Below are 19,623 nucleotides of genomic sequence, written 5' to 3'. Positions count from 1 at the left end.
GACTTCTTAACTGGCCTCATATGCAGTTGGAAATTCTCTTAGACTTTCAAGCTGCTCCCTATGCTCTCAAATGAAAGCACATCCTTAGCTTGACCAGAAGAACAAAAGCAGTAAAAATGTCAGAGTCTCTGTCTTGTTTGTAGCACAGACACCTGATATGTGTAAATGTACTTTGATTCTGTTTCTTTTCTTTTTTGGAATGGCAGTGCTACCACTGACCTGTAGAAGTGAGAGAAAGTGGGAGAAGCTCAGGGTGGGAACAAGGCCTCGAGAGGGAGGAGAGCTTAACTGGGTGGGGGAGGAGTGATGATGGCCCGCTGGGTGAGGGCCCGCTCTGGCGCTGTCTAGGCAATGAGCACTGCCATCTGGCCGGGGACACACAGACGCTTTTGTTAGAAGCAATGTGTGCTCCGATGGCCACTGTGCAAATGCCACAAAGCCCTGGGGGTGTGACCCCACCTTGGGTCCCTGGGTCCTGGGGTGGAGGTGGGTCCAGGGAGTCTTGTGGGGCTTCACAAGGTGTCCCCAGGGCCATCTGCAAATGAGCATGATGGCAAGGTTTATGAACACATGCCTTGCACATATCTGTAATGACTTGTCAGATGGAGGATGCACTGTTACAGAATAATCATTTGAGAGCATTAGTGAACTTAAAACAAGGTTTCTCTTTGTTCTTTCCCACCATCCTGCGTTTCCTCAAGTAGTTGGCTATTTAAGGGACAGCCACCATGTTATAGGGAACTTTGAACTTAAAAAAAAAAAAAGCTTTTGTGAAATCTGTGAGATAACCTGTGGACAGATGGGAGTAGAAGATGTGAGTGAAGGCAGAAGGGAGTCAGCTGGACCTAGCAGCAAACGAGCAGGAGGAGGAGCCCTGATGAGTGGCCTCGGAGATCAGGAGGCCACAGGAACCTTTCTCCTGAGTGTGTAAAAGCAGAGGACAAGTTGCAGTAGCACAAGGCGGAAACAGCAGGTGTTTGCTGCTCTAGGGGAGGTTGATAAGGAAAGGAGAAAGTGACAAAGGGATGGAGCTGGTGGCTGGAAGAGGTTGATGCTACAGAAGGGGGTCTGCAAACTGTCAGCAGTGCTTCTGGTGTCTCCTCCTGTTAGTGAGGTGCTTGACCAGGAGTCTGGCCCCTGCCCCTCTGTGGGGAGGCGACAGTGAGTTGATAAATTCAAGGTCCTAGTTTCTTCATGTGCACTCCCCTTTTTTTCTTTTTTTTTCTTAAAGATTTGGTTTATTTATTCATGAGTGACACACAGAGAGAGGCAGAGACATAGGCAGAGGGAGATGCATGGTTCCCTGTGGGAAGCCCGATGGGGAATTCAATCCCAGGTACCCCAGGATCATGACCTGAGCCAAAGGCAGACACTTAACCACTGAGCCACCCAGGTGACCTATACTCCCCTTTCTTTGGGAATTTTCACCTATTAGTCATTCCTTAAAATCTAAAACTCAGTAAACCATGTCAATGCTTGCCTATCCCAGATTCAGTTCACAGAGCATTTAGATGTTGTTTCACCCATGCCCCTAGAAGCCCCAGTCTTGCATTCAAGTGGAATCACGTGGGGCATCTTAGAGATGCAGACTCCCAGGCCCTTCTCCCCTATACCTACTGAACCAGAATCTTCATTTTCATAAGATTCCCCAGGAGATGAGTAGGCACATAGGGTTTGAGAAGTATTGATCTAAAGCAGAGGTTCTCACAGTGTAGTCCCTGGACAGCAGCAGCAGCACTGGCATCACCTGGAACTCATCAGAATAAAAATCACAACCCCGCACTGCACCTGCTGAATGGTGGTTCTCAACCTTGGTGCCGCACTATGCCTAGAGAGTTGTTAGAACACTTGTTTGGGCCCATTCCCAGGGGTCTAACCATGTGCATCTCTAAGAAGTTTCCTCATGATGCTGACCTCACTGGTTAGGAGCCAGCTACTGTAGAGGACAGCCTGGTAAGGTGCCTCCGAGGCTTACCTGCCCCAGAGATGAAGACAGTGATGCTGCGGCCAGCAAGTATCTCCCAGCCTTGGATTCTAGGAAGTAAGAAGTTTGAAAAGGTGCTTTCATTTTTGGTTAGTAGCTTAATTTTCACATCATGTGGGCTTCGGAGAAGTTGTGGAAGCTGGGTTCTTCTGTGGCTGCCCCTAGGCCTCAGAGGGGGATGTCTGTGGGTTTCCAGCATGGCTGCAGGGAGGCTGTAGTGTGTAATTTCAACACCTGGCCTCTGATGGAAAAGAGGGGCAAAGGGTCACTATTTTCTCTCCACTTAGAACCTGACAGATCAAAGCAGTATGAGTGGCAGAGACGCAGTGTGTAAGGCAGAAACCAGGCCAGCTACATCCCATCGTGTTTCTGGTGTGAAAGTTGCCAGTGTGTCTTTGGCAGCTGGCTGGTTTGGATCTTTCAGTTTGTGTTAAACTTAACTCAAGATCGGCGTGGGCTTCCCCCCCGCCCTTTTCTAATTAAACAAACCAGCGGAGTGGCTGTGCTGCCAGCGAAGCTGGCCTGGGAGTGCAGCGGGCCAGTGCAGGCTGTCAACCCCAGCCAGCAGAGCCTCTTCATAGACCCTGAAAGCCTCAGTGACCTGGGTAGCTCTCCTGACCAACTGCTTGCTCAACAAGGGACTAGAAGGGAACTGTGACATCAGCGGCCCCTCAGAGGGAAGCCTGTGTTCTGCCTCCCGGCTCCTCCTGCCTGGTCTCGGGGTGTGTGTGAGAGTCCTTCTCTGGCAGCAAAATGATAGGACAAGCCCTGGCTTCAGCCTCTCCCTTCAGCTCTGCTGCTTCTAATGGGATTTGGGGGCCAAGTGGGTGACTTAGCTCTCTCTTGCTTTGCATGTCTGTATAATGGGGATAACTGTGCCTACTTCTCAGAATAGTTATTAGGGTTGAATGAAACAAAATAGCCCACCGCCATTTTGGGATTTAGACCATTTTATCTAATACCTTCTGCTTCTCCAAAAAACTTTTGGCCTGGGTGCCCATTTTTTCAGATAAGCAGTCTTTGGAAAGCACATAGAAAACTTCTTTAAATCCACCAGGCACACTGCTGCCTCAGAGCCTTCATGTTAGGAATTCCTTCTGCTGGGAACACTCTTCCGCCAGATTCTCCTGTGGCTCTGTGCCTCACTTCTACTCTGCTCAAATGTCTCCTCTTGAAAAGGCCTTCCCACCACTATTTGAGAGTCCCATGCCATGAATCATCCTAGCACCTTTCTTTGTAAGATTTATGGTAGCCCCCAAACTGGAAATAACTCAGAAGTCTGTGAGCAGGTGTCAGGATAAGCTGATTGTAGTCTGGCCAGACTGTGGAGCAGTGCTCAGCAAGGAACAAGAGTGGACTGTTGATGCACCAGCATGGACGCCTCTCCAAGTAAGGAGTGCTCACTCTCAAACCAGATACGATGCCACGGAAAGGAGTGCATGCCCCATGATTCCAGATACATACAATTCTGGGAAATGCAAACTATTCTTTGCTGACAGAATTAGATCAGTGGCTGCCCAGGGACTGAGGAACTGGGAGATGGGGATTGTAAGAGGAGCACAAAGAAACTTTTTTGGGGGATGGATATATATATGTTCACTATCAGGATTTTGGTACTGGTTTAACGGGTGTGTGTATATGTGTCATAACTTACCAAATTGTACACTTTATTTTTTTATAAATTTATTTTTTATTGGTGTTCAATTTGCCAACATATAGAATAACACCCGGTGCTCATCCTGTCAAGTGCCCACCTCAGTGCCCGTCACCCAGTCACCCCCACCCCCCGCCCACCTCCCCTTCCACCACCCCTAGTTCATTTCCCAGAGTTAGGTACACTTTAAAGTGTGTGTAGCTTACTATATGTCAATTATACCTTAATAAAGGTGCTTAAGTTTTTTTTTAAGCTATTGGTTTAAAGCATTGATGTTCAGTAGAACTTTTGCTTTGATGGAAATGTTGATACCTGCTTCAGTATAATAAGCCATCAGCCACATGTAGCTGTTGAACACTTGAAATAGGGCTAGTGCAACTAAGGAACTTGGTCTTTAACTTGATTTAATTTCAGTTAATTTCAATGTGATGAGTATATACGTGTAGCTAGAACCTAACACATTGGACAGCACAGGTGTATAGCCTTACCTGCTACTATAACACACTTAGCAACCCACACGCCCTACTGGGCCTTAGGCTCTGGCTCCTGGAAATAACTTGAAGCTTCCAGCAGGTGATGACTGTTTCTTACATACTCATCCTTAGTAATACTGAAACCTCGCTGAGAATTATGCCCTTAACTGAAGCAATGAGGTCTGAAGTCTTTTTGCAACCCTCCACCCTGACAAGGAGGAGCTGGGCCTCCTTGTGGTTTGCCTTTCTTTGAAGCCTCACTTTTACTTGTGTAACTCTGTGATTGGGCAGCATTTGCTCATGTTAGAAAGAAAAGAAACACTCCACAGATCTCAAAGTGTTGTCTGCTTCTCAGGCTTCTCATGAACAAAGTAGATGAAAATAAACTTACATGACACAGATCAGTCTCAGATGAGATTCCTTAGCCATGTTTTATATAGCAATACATTGGCCTTTTAGAGACAACCTTATTATCCCCAAAGAGAGTTGGGCTCTATTAAGGATTTTGGAGGGGAGCCTTGGGAACACCTGGACTTACTAGATTCACAGGCCTGGAGGTAGGAAGTCTGCCCAGTGACTTCCTCTGTTGTGATTCTCTCTTTTTGTGCTGCTTCTTAAAAATAGCTGTGATAAGAGTATCCTGTCTAGGTTCAGGCTTCTAGATGGATCCCCTTTAGCAAGATCACCTGGCAAAGCCATTTTGCTCATTGCCTGAGTTAAGGAGGCAGCACCGAGGTCCCAGGGCATGTTGTATACTTCTCCACCCTGCTCCTTTTGCCAGGGAGACCCTCCACCCCATCTTGCAATACAAAATTCTCCCTCTTTCTTAAAGGTCTATCTCACATAACCTCCAATCAGCAAAGATTTCCCTGGTGTCCAGACTAAAAGTAAGTAAGTTTCTTTTCTTAGAAGTTCCATGGTGCTTTATTTATGGGACCAAGGTGGAGCTTTGGCTGGATTAGCAACAGGTGGTCACTAGTGATGGGAGCTAAAGGAGCAGGCGAGATGGTGCCCCTGTGGGCTGAGGAAGCATAGGAGGGAAAGTGGAAAGATTTTACTGAGTATGGAAGTGACAAAGCTAGAGTCCAGGAATTTTTAATACCCCCACCCCAAAATTAGGAAGAATAGCATGGAAAGATGGCTGTTGGCTGGCTCTGTCTCCCCAGCCCCCACTAATCTTTCCCATTTTGGTTCACGAATGGTGAACAGTGGCAGTAGCATACTGAGGTTCTTCTTGATTTCTGCCAGCCTGTCTGCCCCACCAATTGAATCATTTTATTTCTCCTTGTGAGATTGCAGACCTTTGACTACTTACTCTCTCATCTTGTCAGACGTATCCAAGTGAATCCAGGAAAAGTGAAGACAGGAAGGGAGAAGGGGGGATTGTTAATTCAAAGATTGCTTATTTGTGGGTCACCTGGCTGGTTCAGTCAGAAGAGCATGTGACTCTTGGTCTCAGGGTTATGAGTTCGAGCCCCAAGTTGGGCATAGAGATTACTTAAATAAAAACTGTAATTAAGAAAAAAGAAGATTACCTATTTGCTATTGGTATTAGATCCATAGTTAATAGCAGTGATTGAGCTTAATGACTTCTATTTGGATCATGCTTGGTGATTCAGAAAGCCATTTTGTATAAATATATGTGTTAAAAGTAAGAACATAGGAGAAAGCCCAGTGCTTGCTTGGCACTAAGGGAATATTCTGGCTGGATTACCCAGGGATAACTTAATTATTCCCTTAGGTCATAAAGATTTCATTACTCATGAATTGAGGCAGGGGCTGCTGAGCACAGGGATGTGCACTAGTCTTTGGCTGTGGTTTTCACTGCTGTCCGCCAGAACAGAAGATGGTGCATTCAAGACTGTGGGGCTGCCCCAAGCACACAGAGTCAGAGAAAGAGTCAGAGCCCAGCCTTCATGCTTCAGGGCACTCTTGCCAACACAGAGCATCTGGGCTCCAGCGTACGTGTTCTCCCAGCCAGGTGGAAACGAAAGCAGACATTTTCTGGGATGCTCACCCTGAGTCAGAATGCTTCTGGGCTGTGCAGTTTATATACGTGGAGCATATAAATCCAGAGGCTACTGTCCTGTAGTACGAAGCTGGGTTAATGAATTCATTGATGAGGATTCTGTTTATAATTGTATATTTCTTTTTTAAAAAAACCAGCCTTGGGGATCCCTGGGTGGCGCAGCGGTTTAGCGCCTGCCTTTGGCCCAGGGCGCGATCCTGGAGACCCGGGATCGAGTCCCACGTCGGGCTCCCTGCATGGAGCCTGCTTCTCCCTCTGCCTGTGTCTCTGCCTCTCTCTCTCTCTCTCTCTCTGTGTGACTATCATAAATAAATAAAAAAAAAACAGCCTTATTGAGGTATATTTTATATGTCATGAATTTTACCCATTTCAAGTATTACAAGTCAGTGATTTCTAGGAACTCTACCAATGGTGAAGCCATGACCATACATCAGCCTAGAGACCATTTTTCCCCCTAGGAAGGTCCCTCGTGTCCTCTTTCAGTTAACCCCCAGCTCCAGGCAACCACTTAGTCTCTCTTGTAATAATTCAGCTAATTATTTTCTGATTAGAAAAGTAATGGTTTCTTATTTTAGATCATTTGAATAACTCCAGAAAAAAAAAATCCACTGGAATGAAAGCCAGAACCCCCTGGGTCCATCTGGCATCTGGACTTCCTTCTCAGCATTGTCTTCCCTGCCCCTGTGCTCACGTGGCTAACATGTACCTTTGGCTGCTTCTCCACCCTGCTCCTTTTGCCTGGGAGACCCTCCACCCCATCTTGCAAGACAAAATTCTCCCTCTTTTTTAAAGGTCTATCTCACATAACTCCCAGTCAGCAAAGATTTCCCTGGTGTCTAGACTAAAAGTAAGTTTCTTTTCTTAGAAGTTCCATGGTGCTTTATTTGGCTCTTCAGAGTTTTCACAGGGCAGGTTGCTTACTTAATTATGGGCTTTATCTTTCCTATTAGATGGTGAGTTCCTGGGGACCGCGGTTCTACCTAATCCATCTTTGTCTGCTAACCCTCTGTGCCTCTTCAGCTTTATCTCCTGTCATTCCCTAAGGACCCTGTGCATCTCCTTGGCAGCTATAGTGGCTGTGTGACGTCCTGGTCACTGCAAGGCTGTGGGCCCCATCCACGGCATTGAGAATGAAAGCAGGGATGCCTGGGTGGCTTAGCAGTTCGGTGTCTGCCTTTGGCTCAGGGCGTGATCCCAGAGTCCCAGGATCAAGTCCCATATTGGGCTCCCTGTGAGGAGCCTGCTTCTCCCTCTGCCTGTCTCTCATGAATAAATTAAAAATCTTAAAAAAAGAAAAAAAAGAGAGAGAGAGAGAGAATGAAAGCAAAGCCAGCTGGTTGCATAGCCATCGATTTTCACTCCTCAACTTTACTGTTTCAGTCTAGATACCAAAGCTTAGTTTACCTCTTCTGGACCTAACATCTGTCTATCAGTACCTATACTCTTGTTTGAATTAAATAACAAATAGTCTTAAAGTAGATTTATCAGCCAAATTTTGTGTTCTTTCCCCGTGCTGTAAAGAATTCTGTTCTCCTCATTCATCCGTGCATGCACTCATACCTACACATGCCTCTTGTAACAAACCCACTAGACTTCTTTCTAATAATAAGATTTTTATTTTTATTCATAGAGACACAGAGAGAGAGAGAGAGAGAGAGAGAGGGGGGCAGAGAGAGACACAGGCAGAGGGAGAAGCAGGCACCATGCAGAGAGCCTGACATGGGACTCATCCAGGGTCTCCAGGATCACGCTCTAGGCTACAGGCGGCGCTAATCCTCTGCACCACCGGGGCTGCCCTAATAATAATATATTTTTTTTTAATAATAAGATTTTTAATCTGTAAGCACCTTGGTCTTTTTTCTCCCCCTCCAGCCCACTGTATAATTGGGTTGTGCTGGTGCCTTTGGCTCAACCTGCCACCCTGGGCCGTTTTACTGCTCCTCCTCAGACTGTTTTTGCTGCCTCTTTCTTGTACTTGCCTTATCCAAGATGGTGCTGTGTTGGCTCCCCTTTCGGCAATGTTTAGGACCAAATTGATCAGTGCCTCTGAGTCTTAGCCATGGCTCTTTGTGATCGTGTGGCTGAATGGGCAATGTCTCAAGGCTCAGTAACTGGGACAGTCCCCTTCTTCCCAAGCCCAGGGTAGCCTGCCTGGCTGGCAAGTACTGTGTTTTATTTTGTAGCTAGCTAGTTGGTGTCTACAAAATACATGCTCAATAAATACATGATGAATGGATTAACGAATTCACATACATATTTGCCATATGATGTTCAGTTTAAGGGTATTAATGTATCTCAAGGGTCTGTCCCTTATGCATTAGATGATCAGGAAAATACTTCAGTATATTGATTTACTCAGTGTTTCTCAGGCACCTGCTCTGGGCCAAGCCCTGTGCTAGGTGCCACGGGGCATATAAAATGAAGTATACTTAAAACTGTCCTTCGGGGTGTACAGTGCGAGACTGATGAGATGAAGCAGTGTAGGACCTGTCAAGGGCCTGAAGAAATTTGTTAAAAAGAGAATATTAGAGGACTTGGGAGGGAGGAATCACTTCCTGCTGGCAGCTGGGAGGTGCTAATGGAGAAGGTAGCATGTGGGGAAAGCCTGGTGGATGAGAAGGCTTTGGACGAGGAGGTGTGGGAGGACACTCAGCGGGGTGGAACAGATTGAGCACAAGCAGACAAGAGCAAAGACTTCCACTTGGCCGGATACGAAGATGGAAAGTGGTGAAGGAGGTGGACTGTGGAGGGTCCCTAGGGCAGGGGCACCACACCAGATGAATCTGACAACTGCCGAGGATGAGGGTGGGTCGGGCAGAGAGCAGGGGCCGGAGGCCAGGAGCATAGAGCCTCAGTCCAGAAAAGGGGCAGAGAGACCCACCCAGGAACACGGCGGCAAGAATGGCCAGCGGAGAGCTTGTGGGTGAGCAGCTGGTCTGCAAGGCGGAGCCGAGAGGAGCCCGGTGTGAGGGACCTGCCAGAAGCAGCAGGGCGGGTGTGGAGTGGCAGCTGGCTTGGGTCCATGCAGTCGCCAGCAGGCATCCTTGCCGGTGGGTGGAGGTGTGGGAGGAGCCAGGCGTGCGGCAGCCCTGTGCTCTGCACTCAGGTTTACTCCTGCCACAGTTTATGGTGGAAACCAGGTGTGCCTGCCATCAGAGACTATTCACCAGCACCACCTTTGTTTGTCACTGTTCCTTCCAGGCAGCCCTGAGACCTCGCCTTAAACTCCACTTCTCAGTGTCTAAAAATCCAATGCTTAAGGTGAATCCTCACAAGTCCTAGCTGATTACATTGTGCCTCAGACGCCTGCCAGGTGCATGACACACATTGAGGTGTGCGAGCCTCAGACAAATGTTACCCCAAAAAAAGCCATTTCTGAAATGACCGTCATCAATCGATCATTTCTTTGGCAGGATTGGTGCTTTGGCACAGGCATCATTACACACTTGCAGTATTTTTCAGATAAACTTTTTCCTCCTATTTTGAGGTTTCATATGCTGAATAGTATTTGAAAATCAGATCCCCTATTTCCCTAAAAATTATACCTGGTGTTGGTCTTTCTATTCAGTGTAATTCTACTAAGATTAAAATTTTCCTCTGCTCAGTGGTAAGAATAAATGCACATGGTTTCAAAGTCCTTACTTGTCTGTCTTCTTTTATAGGCCACAATCTAGGTGTATATATCCCAAAGTGACACACATGCCACCAGGCCCTGGCATTGCCAACTGGCAATTGTGTTGATTTAAGGCAGTGGGCTGAGCCTGGGAAGAGGAGACAATAGAGCTTTAGCTTATTGCCAGGGAGGGACTCTGCAGGCCTCAGAACATGGCAGGCTGTGCCTGAGGGGTCCTAGCTGAAGCTTTATCTTAGCTTACCCACATTGGAAGCCAGTGGGGACAGCCTTGGGTTTGATTCTGGTCTATCTGATCCATGGTGACAACTTGCTCAGCCTCCATCCCTTGTCTTCTTGCTTCAGAGAGAAGAATAGAGTACCCAAGACCCCCCCCCTTCCTTTTTTCATTTTTCTCCTTTTCCAGCAACACACACACACATTACATCCCCCATATGCCCCCACACCTCATACACACAACATGCACACACACACACCCATACACACACACCCCACATGTCCCACATACACTTCACATGTACCACATGTACCCCACACTTCATGTGCCCAATACGTGCAACACACACACACACACCACAAATCTCACATATACCCCACACCTCACACATGCAACAACATGCAATACACCATACCTCTTTCTCTTCCTGTCTCTGAACATTGACTCATATGCATCCACAAAACAGTGACCTCCTTCGTTCTCTTCTTTGTTCTGTGTTGCCCTGTGGGGGTCAGTTCTGGGGGAGACTGGGATCTGTGGGCCCTGAGACATCAATGAAGCATAGCCCAGGACATTGGACAGAGCCGTGAGTGAGAGCAGGAAGTGTGTGTTTGTGAATTCTAGTCCAGTATCTTTAGAGTGGTTCTCTCATTATTTTGAAATAATTTTTCTTCATCACAATGACGATCTTTTCAACCAGCTTCACAGTTGTGAAGAATAGACGGTTACAGACTTCTATGAGTTATGTTTCTGTTTGCAAGATAAAGCCACCATGAAGAGCTTCGGAATGAAGAAGGCTGACATGCTCATGCAGGCCAGGTTTTTAGGGAAGGTTAATTGATACCAGTTGTTCTCTAACATCTTGCTGTCCTTACTGGAGATTAAAAAGGAAATCGAATGAGAATTTTGTTTGTTTGCTTTTTAGATTCAGAATATGAACAACATCATCTCCTTCCCCTTGGACAGTCTGCTGAAGGGAGACCTGAAAGGAGTGAAAGGGGTATGCCCTCAAAGAACCAACTCTCCAGGGACGGCCGTTGGGGGACGTAGAATTGCAGTCCTGCTGGCCTGTCAAGGCCACAGCACACACCCAGCTTCTTACTGGATAAGATGGTTTTTTGCTGCCTCAGTTTCCCTCGATTTGCTACCTTGGCATCACCTTTCAGGCATACCGGTGGTGTCCCATGGCCTTTCCGGTCATCTAGCTGGTGCCATAAATGTGGGAAAGAGAGGAGGGCAGGAAGGGAAAGAAACTGTTTTCTGTGAACAGTTTTCAGGCTCTGTTGGTTGAGTGGGGAAGCCCATGTGGGGAAGTCTGGTTCTTAGGCCAGTGTGGCTCTCACTGACTGTTGCAGTAAGGGTCCTTGCAAGGATGTAGCTTCCTGGCAGGAAAATCCGCACCAGTAAGGCTTGAGCCAACGTTATTTTTCCACCCTCCAAAGGACGTTCATTGTTCAGAATAAACGCCTAGGCTGTGATTTGTTTCATGAACACGTGAGTGAGGAAGTCGGCTCGAGTGGTGTCTGTACCAGATGCTGAGCAGTAGCCGCTTTTGCACGTCATTGGCCCAAACAGATGTGTGATCTGAAAGACAGATGATTGTGCCCCAGTTCTTAAATCACATTCTCTGATTGGATCTGCACGTGATTCGCAGGCACGTCTGGCTCATCCGGAAGCCTAGGCTGGCCAATCTCAGCGACCTCTGCAGAGACCTTTCAGTATTTACTTCCCAGAGCTTGCCAGGACTGGCGAGCTATTACGAGACTGAGGAACATTCCTCATCGTCCTGGACCTAGGTCCTAGAACACATGTTAGCCCAGTTAGCCAGCAAAATGGGAGAGCAGGGCACACGAGGTAAAGGGATACACATCCAGGTAGGTGGGTGCGTGACAGGGTACTGCTCCTGAGGCTTGAGCCCTGAGTCCAGGGAGGTACAGGAGTAGGAGATAAGGCTTCCAGGGTGGGAAGGGCTAGTTTGTGGAAGGCCTCCAATGCTGGGCTATGAGCTTTGGCCTTGTCATAAGGCCAGTGAAGAGCCAAAGAAAAAATAGGCCTCCTGACCCCTAAAAAAGGAGGTTCTTACAAAAGAACCCTGTTAAAGGAAACACAAATAGATGGGAACCATTTGATAAAATTTTCAGTGGCTCAGTATACTTTTGAGCCAGCTTTTATGAAAGCATATGAGGTCCGAAGTTCCAGACAGAAGAGTGGAATCAGGAGACCTCAGGAGAAGGTGAACAGCCTTTCTGTCATTGCTCTGGGGGCCCAAATCAGGGTTACATCTCCTATTCATTGAAAAAGTCAGTGTCCCTATTTTTTTGTAGAGAGAGGTACTAAAACACTTGGAGATTAAATGGTTCTCTGGGTGGGGTATCTGGTCCTGAGTTCATACTCACTCTAGCTGGGCAGTGCGAACGTGCTGGGATTCCCTGCTTCCTCTGTGTGTGTGTGGCAAAGCTACTCATCTAATTAAAAGCCTGTACCCTAGGTTCTTTATTTTTCATGGGATTGCATACATCATTTATTACAGAAATTAATGCTCCTTTCAGGACCAGTCCAGGAATAAATAAGTTGTCTTGCCCAGAAGTTAATATGAGTTCCGTTTAATTTATGCCTCTCTGTTTACAGGATCTGAAAAAGCCTTTTGATAAAGCTTGGAAGGACTATGAAACAAAAATGTGAGTGTTTCCATTTTTTAAAAAAATGTATGAAATTTGAGATCTTAATTTTAAATTGAGCTTTTATGGCTCAAAGGTATTTTTTAAATAAACCTTAACTTAGGGGAGACTTCACTTAAACCTGTGTTGCTGTGGTCCGTTATGATGCCAAATGCTTTCACACTCGGTGTCTAAATTTAGCGAAGCTAGGGGGACCTCTTCAACGAGTTTCTCCTGGTCCCTTTTCTGTGATGTCATAATGGTTACAGAAAGTTATTTTCAGGAAAGCTAATTGAAGAATGTGAAATCCAGGTTGTGTCAGAGGTGTTTCTTTCCCTCTTTTAAAAAAAAATGCTTTCCCCATTTTGTCACCATTTACGATGGCAATGCAGTTTTTGGCAACCAGCTTCCTGGTGATTTGCAAGAGCTGTCTGCTTTTAGTTTTGTGTCTCAATTTCCCTGCAACACCAGTCCCTCAGTTTAGAAAGAGAGAGAAAAGAGAGATAGTTGCAACACCCTACTCTAGCCTTATTTGATCGCTTCATCTGCCATAAGAACAAGAAGAAAGGGTTGGTTGGTTCTTGGATGTGCACCACTGTTTCCACTGAAGACATGACCACTCTGTCCATCTGTTTGTGCCATAGCACATTTCAGATCACAGTCTCTCCTTCCCAGCATGGGAAGGTTCAGCTCGATGGAATTGGGCTGGCGATTGTGGGGATAGTGGTTTCAATTACTGTAAATACTTGAGAGACAGAAAATATTTTTAAATGTCTCATGTTTGCTTTGCAATTACTGTGCATCGGGTAACAATGTAGAGTTTTCTGAGTGGAAATAGAAACTTTAACATGAAGCCATCTGTTACAGAGAGAGGTGTTAAGAAGAAAGTAGTTCCAGATGTAACTACAAGTATTTAAGTAGACCTGGGGTTTTTGTGTTTGTATGTGTTTTGTTTTTAAAACCAGCCTTGGGTGAGGGATCACGAAGCTCAAACCAAGGAATACCAAACCTTTGCTATTTGTCCCCTTCCTGGAAATCTTACATTTCCATACTCGAAGTTGCTTGGATCCCCAAATTCTGGATTTTTCACTAATGGCATACATTCACCTATAATCACAGAGTGTTGAGGTAGATGGCCTTGAAGGTCTGTTCAAGCCAGAGAAGTTTCTGGCCCTTAGCACCGTCCTCTGCATACCAGTACAGGACACTCGATGGAGAAAGGATCGCCACTCCTGCTTTATAGACAGGAGCCAGGACTTGGTGGTTTGCTGCTGGTCAGCTAGCGAGAAGGTCACTGAGCCAGGGCCAGTGGGTGACTTTCCATCCAGCTGCAGTTGCCACCACCCTCAAGTGCCTCAGACGGGATACTTCTGTGTGTAACTGAACCTGGGCCACAAGGGGGGTTTGAGGAGGATTGCCTGAAAGACTCTGCTGGTTCCGAAAGGAAAAGGCTCGAAGGGGGAACAAGATCAAATTCTGTAAAATCAGGACATACATAGAGTAGGGACAGAATTACTCACAAAATGCCAGAATTTGACAGTGCAAGAGCTTCAAATAATTCTCAGATAAGTTTTAAAAGTAACTCTTTAATCGTTTACATGCGAGGTTGATTTCTGCAGTGATGAACACTATCCTAGTCAAGACAGAGCCCTGGCAAGGCCCCGCTCAGGAGGTGGGTGGAGAGGAGTGGGAAGAAATAGGAGGAGGGAGGGAGTCCCACCACACAGCCCCGTGTGCTGCTCAGCAGGCACAGCGACAGATACCCAGACAGACGGACAGAGCGCTGCCCTAAAGGAGACCTGAGGCATGCACAGGCTTTCTGCCTCTTTTGACCCAGATCTGGCACAAAGGAGGTGCTTAGGAAGTATTTTTTGAGTGAGTACTCAACAAAAAGGGTCAGATTTGACATTCTTAGGATCAAATGCATGTTCCTTTCCAGTAAGTAAAGAGGCTATCTTGTTTCTAAAAGACTTGTGCACATTTGTGTTGCAGGCTGGGTAATGGCATCCCGGCAAGCCTGTCCAGTGCAGAGTGCTGTGCTAAGAGGCATCTCAAATTATCCTTGTTTTTTCACCTGTAGAACCAAAATTGAAAAGGAGAAGAAGGAGCATGCCAAGCTGCATGGGATGATTCGCACCGAAATCAGTGGGGCTGAAATTGCTGAAGAGATGGAAAAGGAGCGGCGGCTTTTCCAGCTACAGATGTGCGAGGTGAGCCCCAGGGGTGCAGGCTCCAGCTACAGATGTGGAAGCACATGGGGTGCAGGCTCCAGCTACAGATATGGGAAGTGAGCCCTGGGGGTGCAGACTTCAGCTATAGATGTGGGAACATATGGGGTGGAGGCTCCAGCTACAGATGTGGGAGCAGAGCACCGGGGGATGCAGGTTCCAGCTACAGATGTGGGAGGTGAGCACCAGGGAGCGCAGGCTCCAGGTACAGATGTGGGAGCACAGGCAGTGCAGGCTCCAGCTACAGACGTGGGAACAGAGTACCAGGGGTACAGGCTCTAGCTACAGATGTGGGAGCAGAGCACCAGGGGGTGCAGGCTAGCTACAGATGTGCAAGGTAAGCACCAGGGGGTGCAGGCTCCAGCTACAGATGTGCAGGGTGAATGCTGAGGGTGCCACCACGGTTGGGAAGGTGTGGGATGCAGGTTCTGGCAGGGTGCTGGGTTCCAGGTGGGCTGCCTTCACCAGCACATGAACTCCGGGGAGTGCACACTTCCCAGAGGCTTCAGACAGCACACTAATGCATTATTGGACTCCATTTGTCTGATTTCTCTTACAAGTGGAGCCTGAGTCTCTGGGAGGGTGGGATAAGATAAATCTAACATCAACCATTAATTAAGAATAAGAAAGAAACTAAAGAAACATTCTCTCTGGCCTCATAGACTCACCTCTCACTGGTGCATTGCTAGAATACTCTCTCCGTTAGTGTTTTTTTAATGAGGTATCTGGGTTCCCATTATACCAGTGGAATTCATGAGGAAGGCCAGGGAGAAGTCAGCTGGAAAAAACTGCAGCCGGTCCCCTGTGGGTGTCTGTGAGTGAGTGAATGAGTGAGTGAGGACATACTACGGAAAGCCAAGCCACCTGCCTCTGAAGCGCTTCCACCCAGATTCACTCATCAAGGCAGGCGGCCCTGGGGAGTTGTTCTGCTCTGCTCTGTTCTGCAGCTTTGAGCCCTTGCCTTTGTGGGGGGAGGGAAGTAGCACTGATGCCCTGGGACACGTCCCTTGCTGGAGGCTGAGGGGGGCAGGAAATACCAGACACCGATCATGAAGGCCTTTTATGCCTTGCTTGTGGGTAAGAAGGGGAAGAAAGCCCTGTGGAAACCATTCTCACCTCTGCCTGAGGGTCCCCTCTCCTGACAGTGCCCATGGAGCCCCTCGTGCTCCTTGGCAATTGTGCCATGGCAGCTCAGACTTCAGTTTTAGATGTGCCAAGTGCTCGGTGATGTCTGTGACAGGCCCCAAAACTGGCTGAGTCTGCTCTCCGGCACCCTGGGAGCACTCCACAGCAAAGCTGAACCACAAGGCACTTTTGACTTCAGAACGTTTATTAATTGCAACGGGAGTTTAACTTTTAGAATTGTGCATCTTAGGAGTATATTTAAACGAGTTTTTATTCCCCGAGCAATCTCTTCAGTGGTCAGTGGCACAGAACCAGTCCCAGGATCAAGGAGAGGATATTAGTCTCACACCAGTACAGCCACTCCAGCTCTTTAAGTTTCTGTTTGCATGGAATTTCTTTTTCAACCTGTGTGTTTCTATGACTCTAAAGCGTGTTTCCGGCAGACAGTGTTTTTAAAATCTAGTCTGACAAACTCAGCCTTTTGATGGGATTGTTTAATCCATTCACATTTGATGTTACTATTGATGTGGTTGGATTTATGTCTGCTGTCTTTTTTTGTTTTTTATATCTCATGTCTTCTTTATTCCTTTGTTCTTCCTTTGCTCTTTTTTCATTAAGTGGATATTTAGAAAGTTAACTAAGCTCTAAGTCTTAAGAGGAGAGTGGATGTTTTTAGAAACGTGTTGTTTTGTAAACAGACCTCATATGTAACAATGCTTGCCTGGCCGATTTCACAGGTTTCACAGGGTGTTAGGGGAATCAGTCCAGAGGTTATGAGATGGGATAGGAAATTGCTGTTTGTTACACCAATATGAGGTATTGTTTCTGTTTAATTGGGGTAAAAATGAGTAGCAGTGTTTTACAAAGAATGGGTTTGGAACAGGTGTGTGTGTTTATGTTGTGTACAGTTTATGCTCTTCTTTTTTTTTTTTTTTCTTTTTTGGCTAGTAAGGAGGAAATACGTTAGCTTAAACTCTGCAAAAGACTGTTTAAAAATGTTTAGTGAATTGTGAAACTTAACTAGTATATCTTTGAGGTGAGGTGCATTGCACCCAACACTAGTTAAATCTCCCCTTTTGAGGTGAGGTGCATTGCACCCAACACTAGTTAAATCTCCCCTTCAGAGTGAGTAGATCCGTGCACTGGTGAAGTAGTTAATTTTATTGAAAATGTCCTGTCTAGATGATGCCTCTCAGTTGCACACTTGCTGGGGGTTCTGGCAGTTAGTGGATGCAGGCACCTTATCTTTGTGCAGAAGCATCCAGAGGAGGACATACCTGATGAAGGATACTCATGTGGGCCAAACAGAAGTGGGCTGGAAAAGACTTTCCGTGGGCGAAGGAGGAATATATTTGAAAAGCAGCCCTCCCCCACGCCCCCAGGCCCCAGAATCTCAAAGTGAATAGATTGCTGGAGTTATTCATGGTAAAGTTGTTCAGCTAGTTCCTCATGCCGAACATCTCAAGTATCATAAACTCTTGCCATTGTTTAGGTATCTAAAATGTTAGTTGCCCAAGATTTAATCTAAAAGAGTGGCTTTCAGGTATTCATTTTATTTTATTTCATTTTATTTTTAAAGATTTTATTTATTCATTCATGAGAGACACACAGAGGGAGAGAGAGAGGCAGAGACACAGGCAGAGGGAGAAGCAGGCTCCATGTAGGGAGCCCGATCTGGAACTTGATCCCGGGACCCCAGGATCATGTCCTGGGCCGAAGGCAGGTGCTAAACCGCTGAAGCCACCCAGGGATCCCCTCAGGTGTTTATTTTAAAGCTGCTGAACTTTTTCTTCAAAATGAATTTTGTAGAGAAATTCAGTGTGCCATAATAAGTAGGTAATATAGAACATCTGTGTATGGAGAATGTATAAGAGATCCTCTCTTGTTTTTCAGTGATTATAAAAATCCACACTTTAAAAAATTAGTCTATATATATATGAAATTAAAAATCACCCCATATTTTACTCACCAGAAGATAAGCACTTTGACATCTTTCATATCATATATATATCTGTGTACATAAAAATAATTTGTATAAACAGGATCATTCTCTACTGGTGCTTTGTAACCTGATTATTTTGACTCATGAGTATGTCATGGGCATCTTTCCATGTTGGAAAGTCTTTGCTTCACTGGCTTCATGGCTACATAGCAATTTTTTGTGTGTGGCTGAACCATACTTTAATTTTCCATTCATTACATTTGGGTTGCCATTTGTTACTTTTACAAACAAGTCTGCACTGAACCTTGTTATCTATTCATCTTTGTAAATGTCTATGATTATCTTCTTAGAATAAGTTCCTTTAAGAAGAATTTCTATGTCAAAAGGTCCACACATTGTGAAGCATCTTATTAACAGCTTAACCATTTGACACGCTGCCAAGCATCTTATTCAGTTAACAGTAAATAAATATCAGACTGAAAGAAGAAAACATAAAGGTGCTTGGTATAGGAAAAGGAGATTTTGTACTTGATTGTCTCAGAGCAGTGCGCGCGCTCGCTCTCTCTCTCTCTCTCTCTCTCTCTCTGGCTGGACTGTGGCTTGAACATGAACTTACTTCCCAGGTTATTGCTGAGTAGTGGGCGTGGTCAGCAGGGGTCGCTGCTCTTTCGGAGGCACCCAGTCTCGGAGAGGACATGTTGTCAGAGTTCTTTTTGTTGTATCCTGACCGTGGAAGGGATAGAGAATTTATGGAGTCTTTGTTCTGCAAACCTTTAGCAAAGAACAAATGTATTTTCTGATGCTGGTTTTGTGGATTCCCTGGGACTTCCGGATATTTTAGTGGCCATTCCTGAATTCTCCAAGTTAAAAATGGCTTTCATTCATTTCAACTCAAAATTTGGTTTTGATAGCAATCACATTTTTTTTTCGGTGCCGGCGTTAGAGACGTGGTGATGAGAGTCTCCACTCCTAGACACTGGTAGTTAGTGTGGCAGACAATGAGCTGCCCGAGAAGGGACATAGGACGGAAGGCTGCAGATAGAAAGAGCCCATTCCCTCTCAACATCCACATTCTTTGTGTAGCTCATAGAAGATTTCCTCTAGCAGGTTAAGATACAGTGTCTTACTACTAAGAGTTGTGTTTCAAGATAAATATTTAACTACCTGGACATCAAATAATTCACGTAGCACCAGACTGAGAGAAATGTTTAGTTCTGGCATTCAGAAAGTACTAGGCATCTGCCAGGAGCTCTACCCCCAGAGAAGTGGAGAAACACTAATGGAGAGACTATTCTAGCAATGCACCAATGAGAGGTGAGTCTGTCTATGCAGCCAGAGAGGATGTTTCTTTAGTTTCTTTCTTATCTTTAATTAATGGTTGGTGTTAGATTTATCTTACATAGTGGAGAAGGCAGTCTGTCCTGTTCTGCATATGACACACCATCTTGTGTTTTCTTAACAGTATCTGCTGAAGGTCAATGAAATTAAAATTAAGAAGGGAGTGGATTTGCTGCAGAATCTGATCAAATACTTTCATGCTCAGTGCAAGTAAGTTCTTTCTCTTTGCTCTGATGTTATTTCAGCTGTTTCTCTCTTTATGGCCACTTCCGATAGATGCGTAGTATCGTATCGAGGAAAATAAACATTCCTTTAAATGTAAAGGGCGTGAGGTACAGGCAGACA

The 19,623-nt window shown here is 45.9% G+C and overlaps 1 protein-coding gene across 8 annotated transcripts in view; it reads left to right on the top strand.

Annotated features, from left to right (window-relative positions):
* ASAP2 (ArfGAP with SH3 domain, ankyrin repeat and PH domain 2) overlaps positions 1-19,623 on the top strand; it is a 173,475-nt gene that overhangs the window by 86,921 nt on the left and 66,931 nt on the right. For all 8 annotated transcript variants that reach the window (XM_077844175.1, XM_077844174.1, XM_077844170.1 and 5 more), the window contains exons 4-7: positions 10,914-10,988; positions 12,617-12,666; positions 14,726-14,855; positions 19,403-19,488. In XM_077844175.1, the coding sequence (XP_077700301.1) occupies positions 10,914-10,988; positions 12,617-12,666; positions 14,726-14,855; positions 19,403-19,488 (341 nt within the window). The remainder of the gene's footprint in view (positions 1-10,913; positions 10,989-12,616; positions 12,667-14,725; positions 14,856-19,402; positions 19,489-19,623) is intronic.

This window comes from Canis aureus, chromosome 12 (assembly GCF_053574225.1).
Source record: "Canis aureus isolate CA01 chromosome 12, VMU_Caureus_v.1.0, whole genome shotgun sequence".
NCBI lineage: Eukaryota > Metazoa > Chordata > Mammalia > Carnivora > Canidae > Canis > Canis aureus.
The sequence above is the reverse complement of the archived record's forward strand: the minus strand, read 5'-3'. Positions and strand labels throughout refer to the sequence as shown.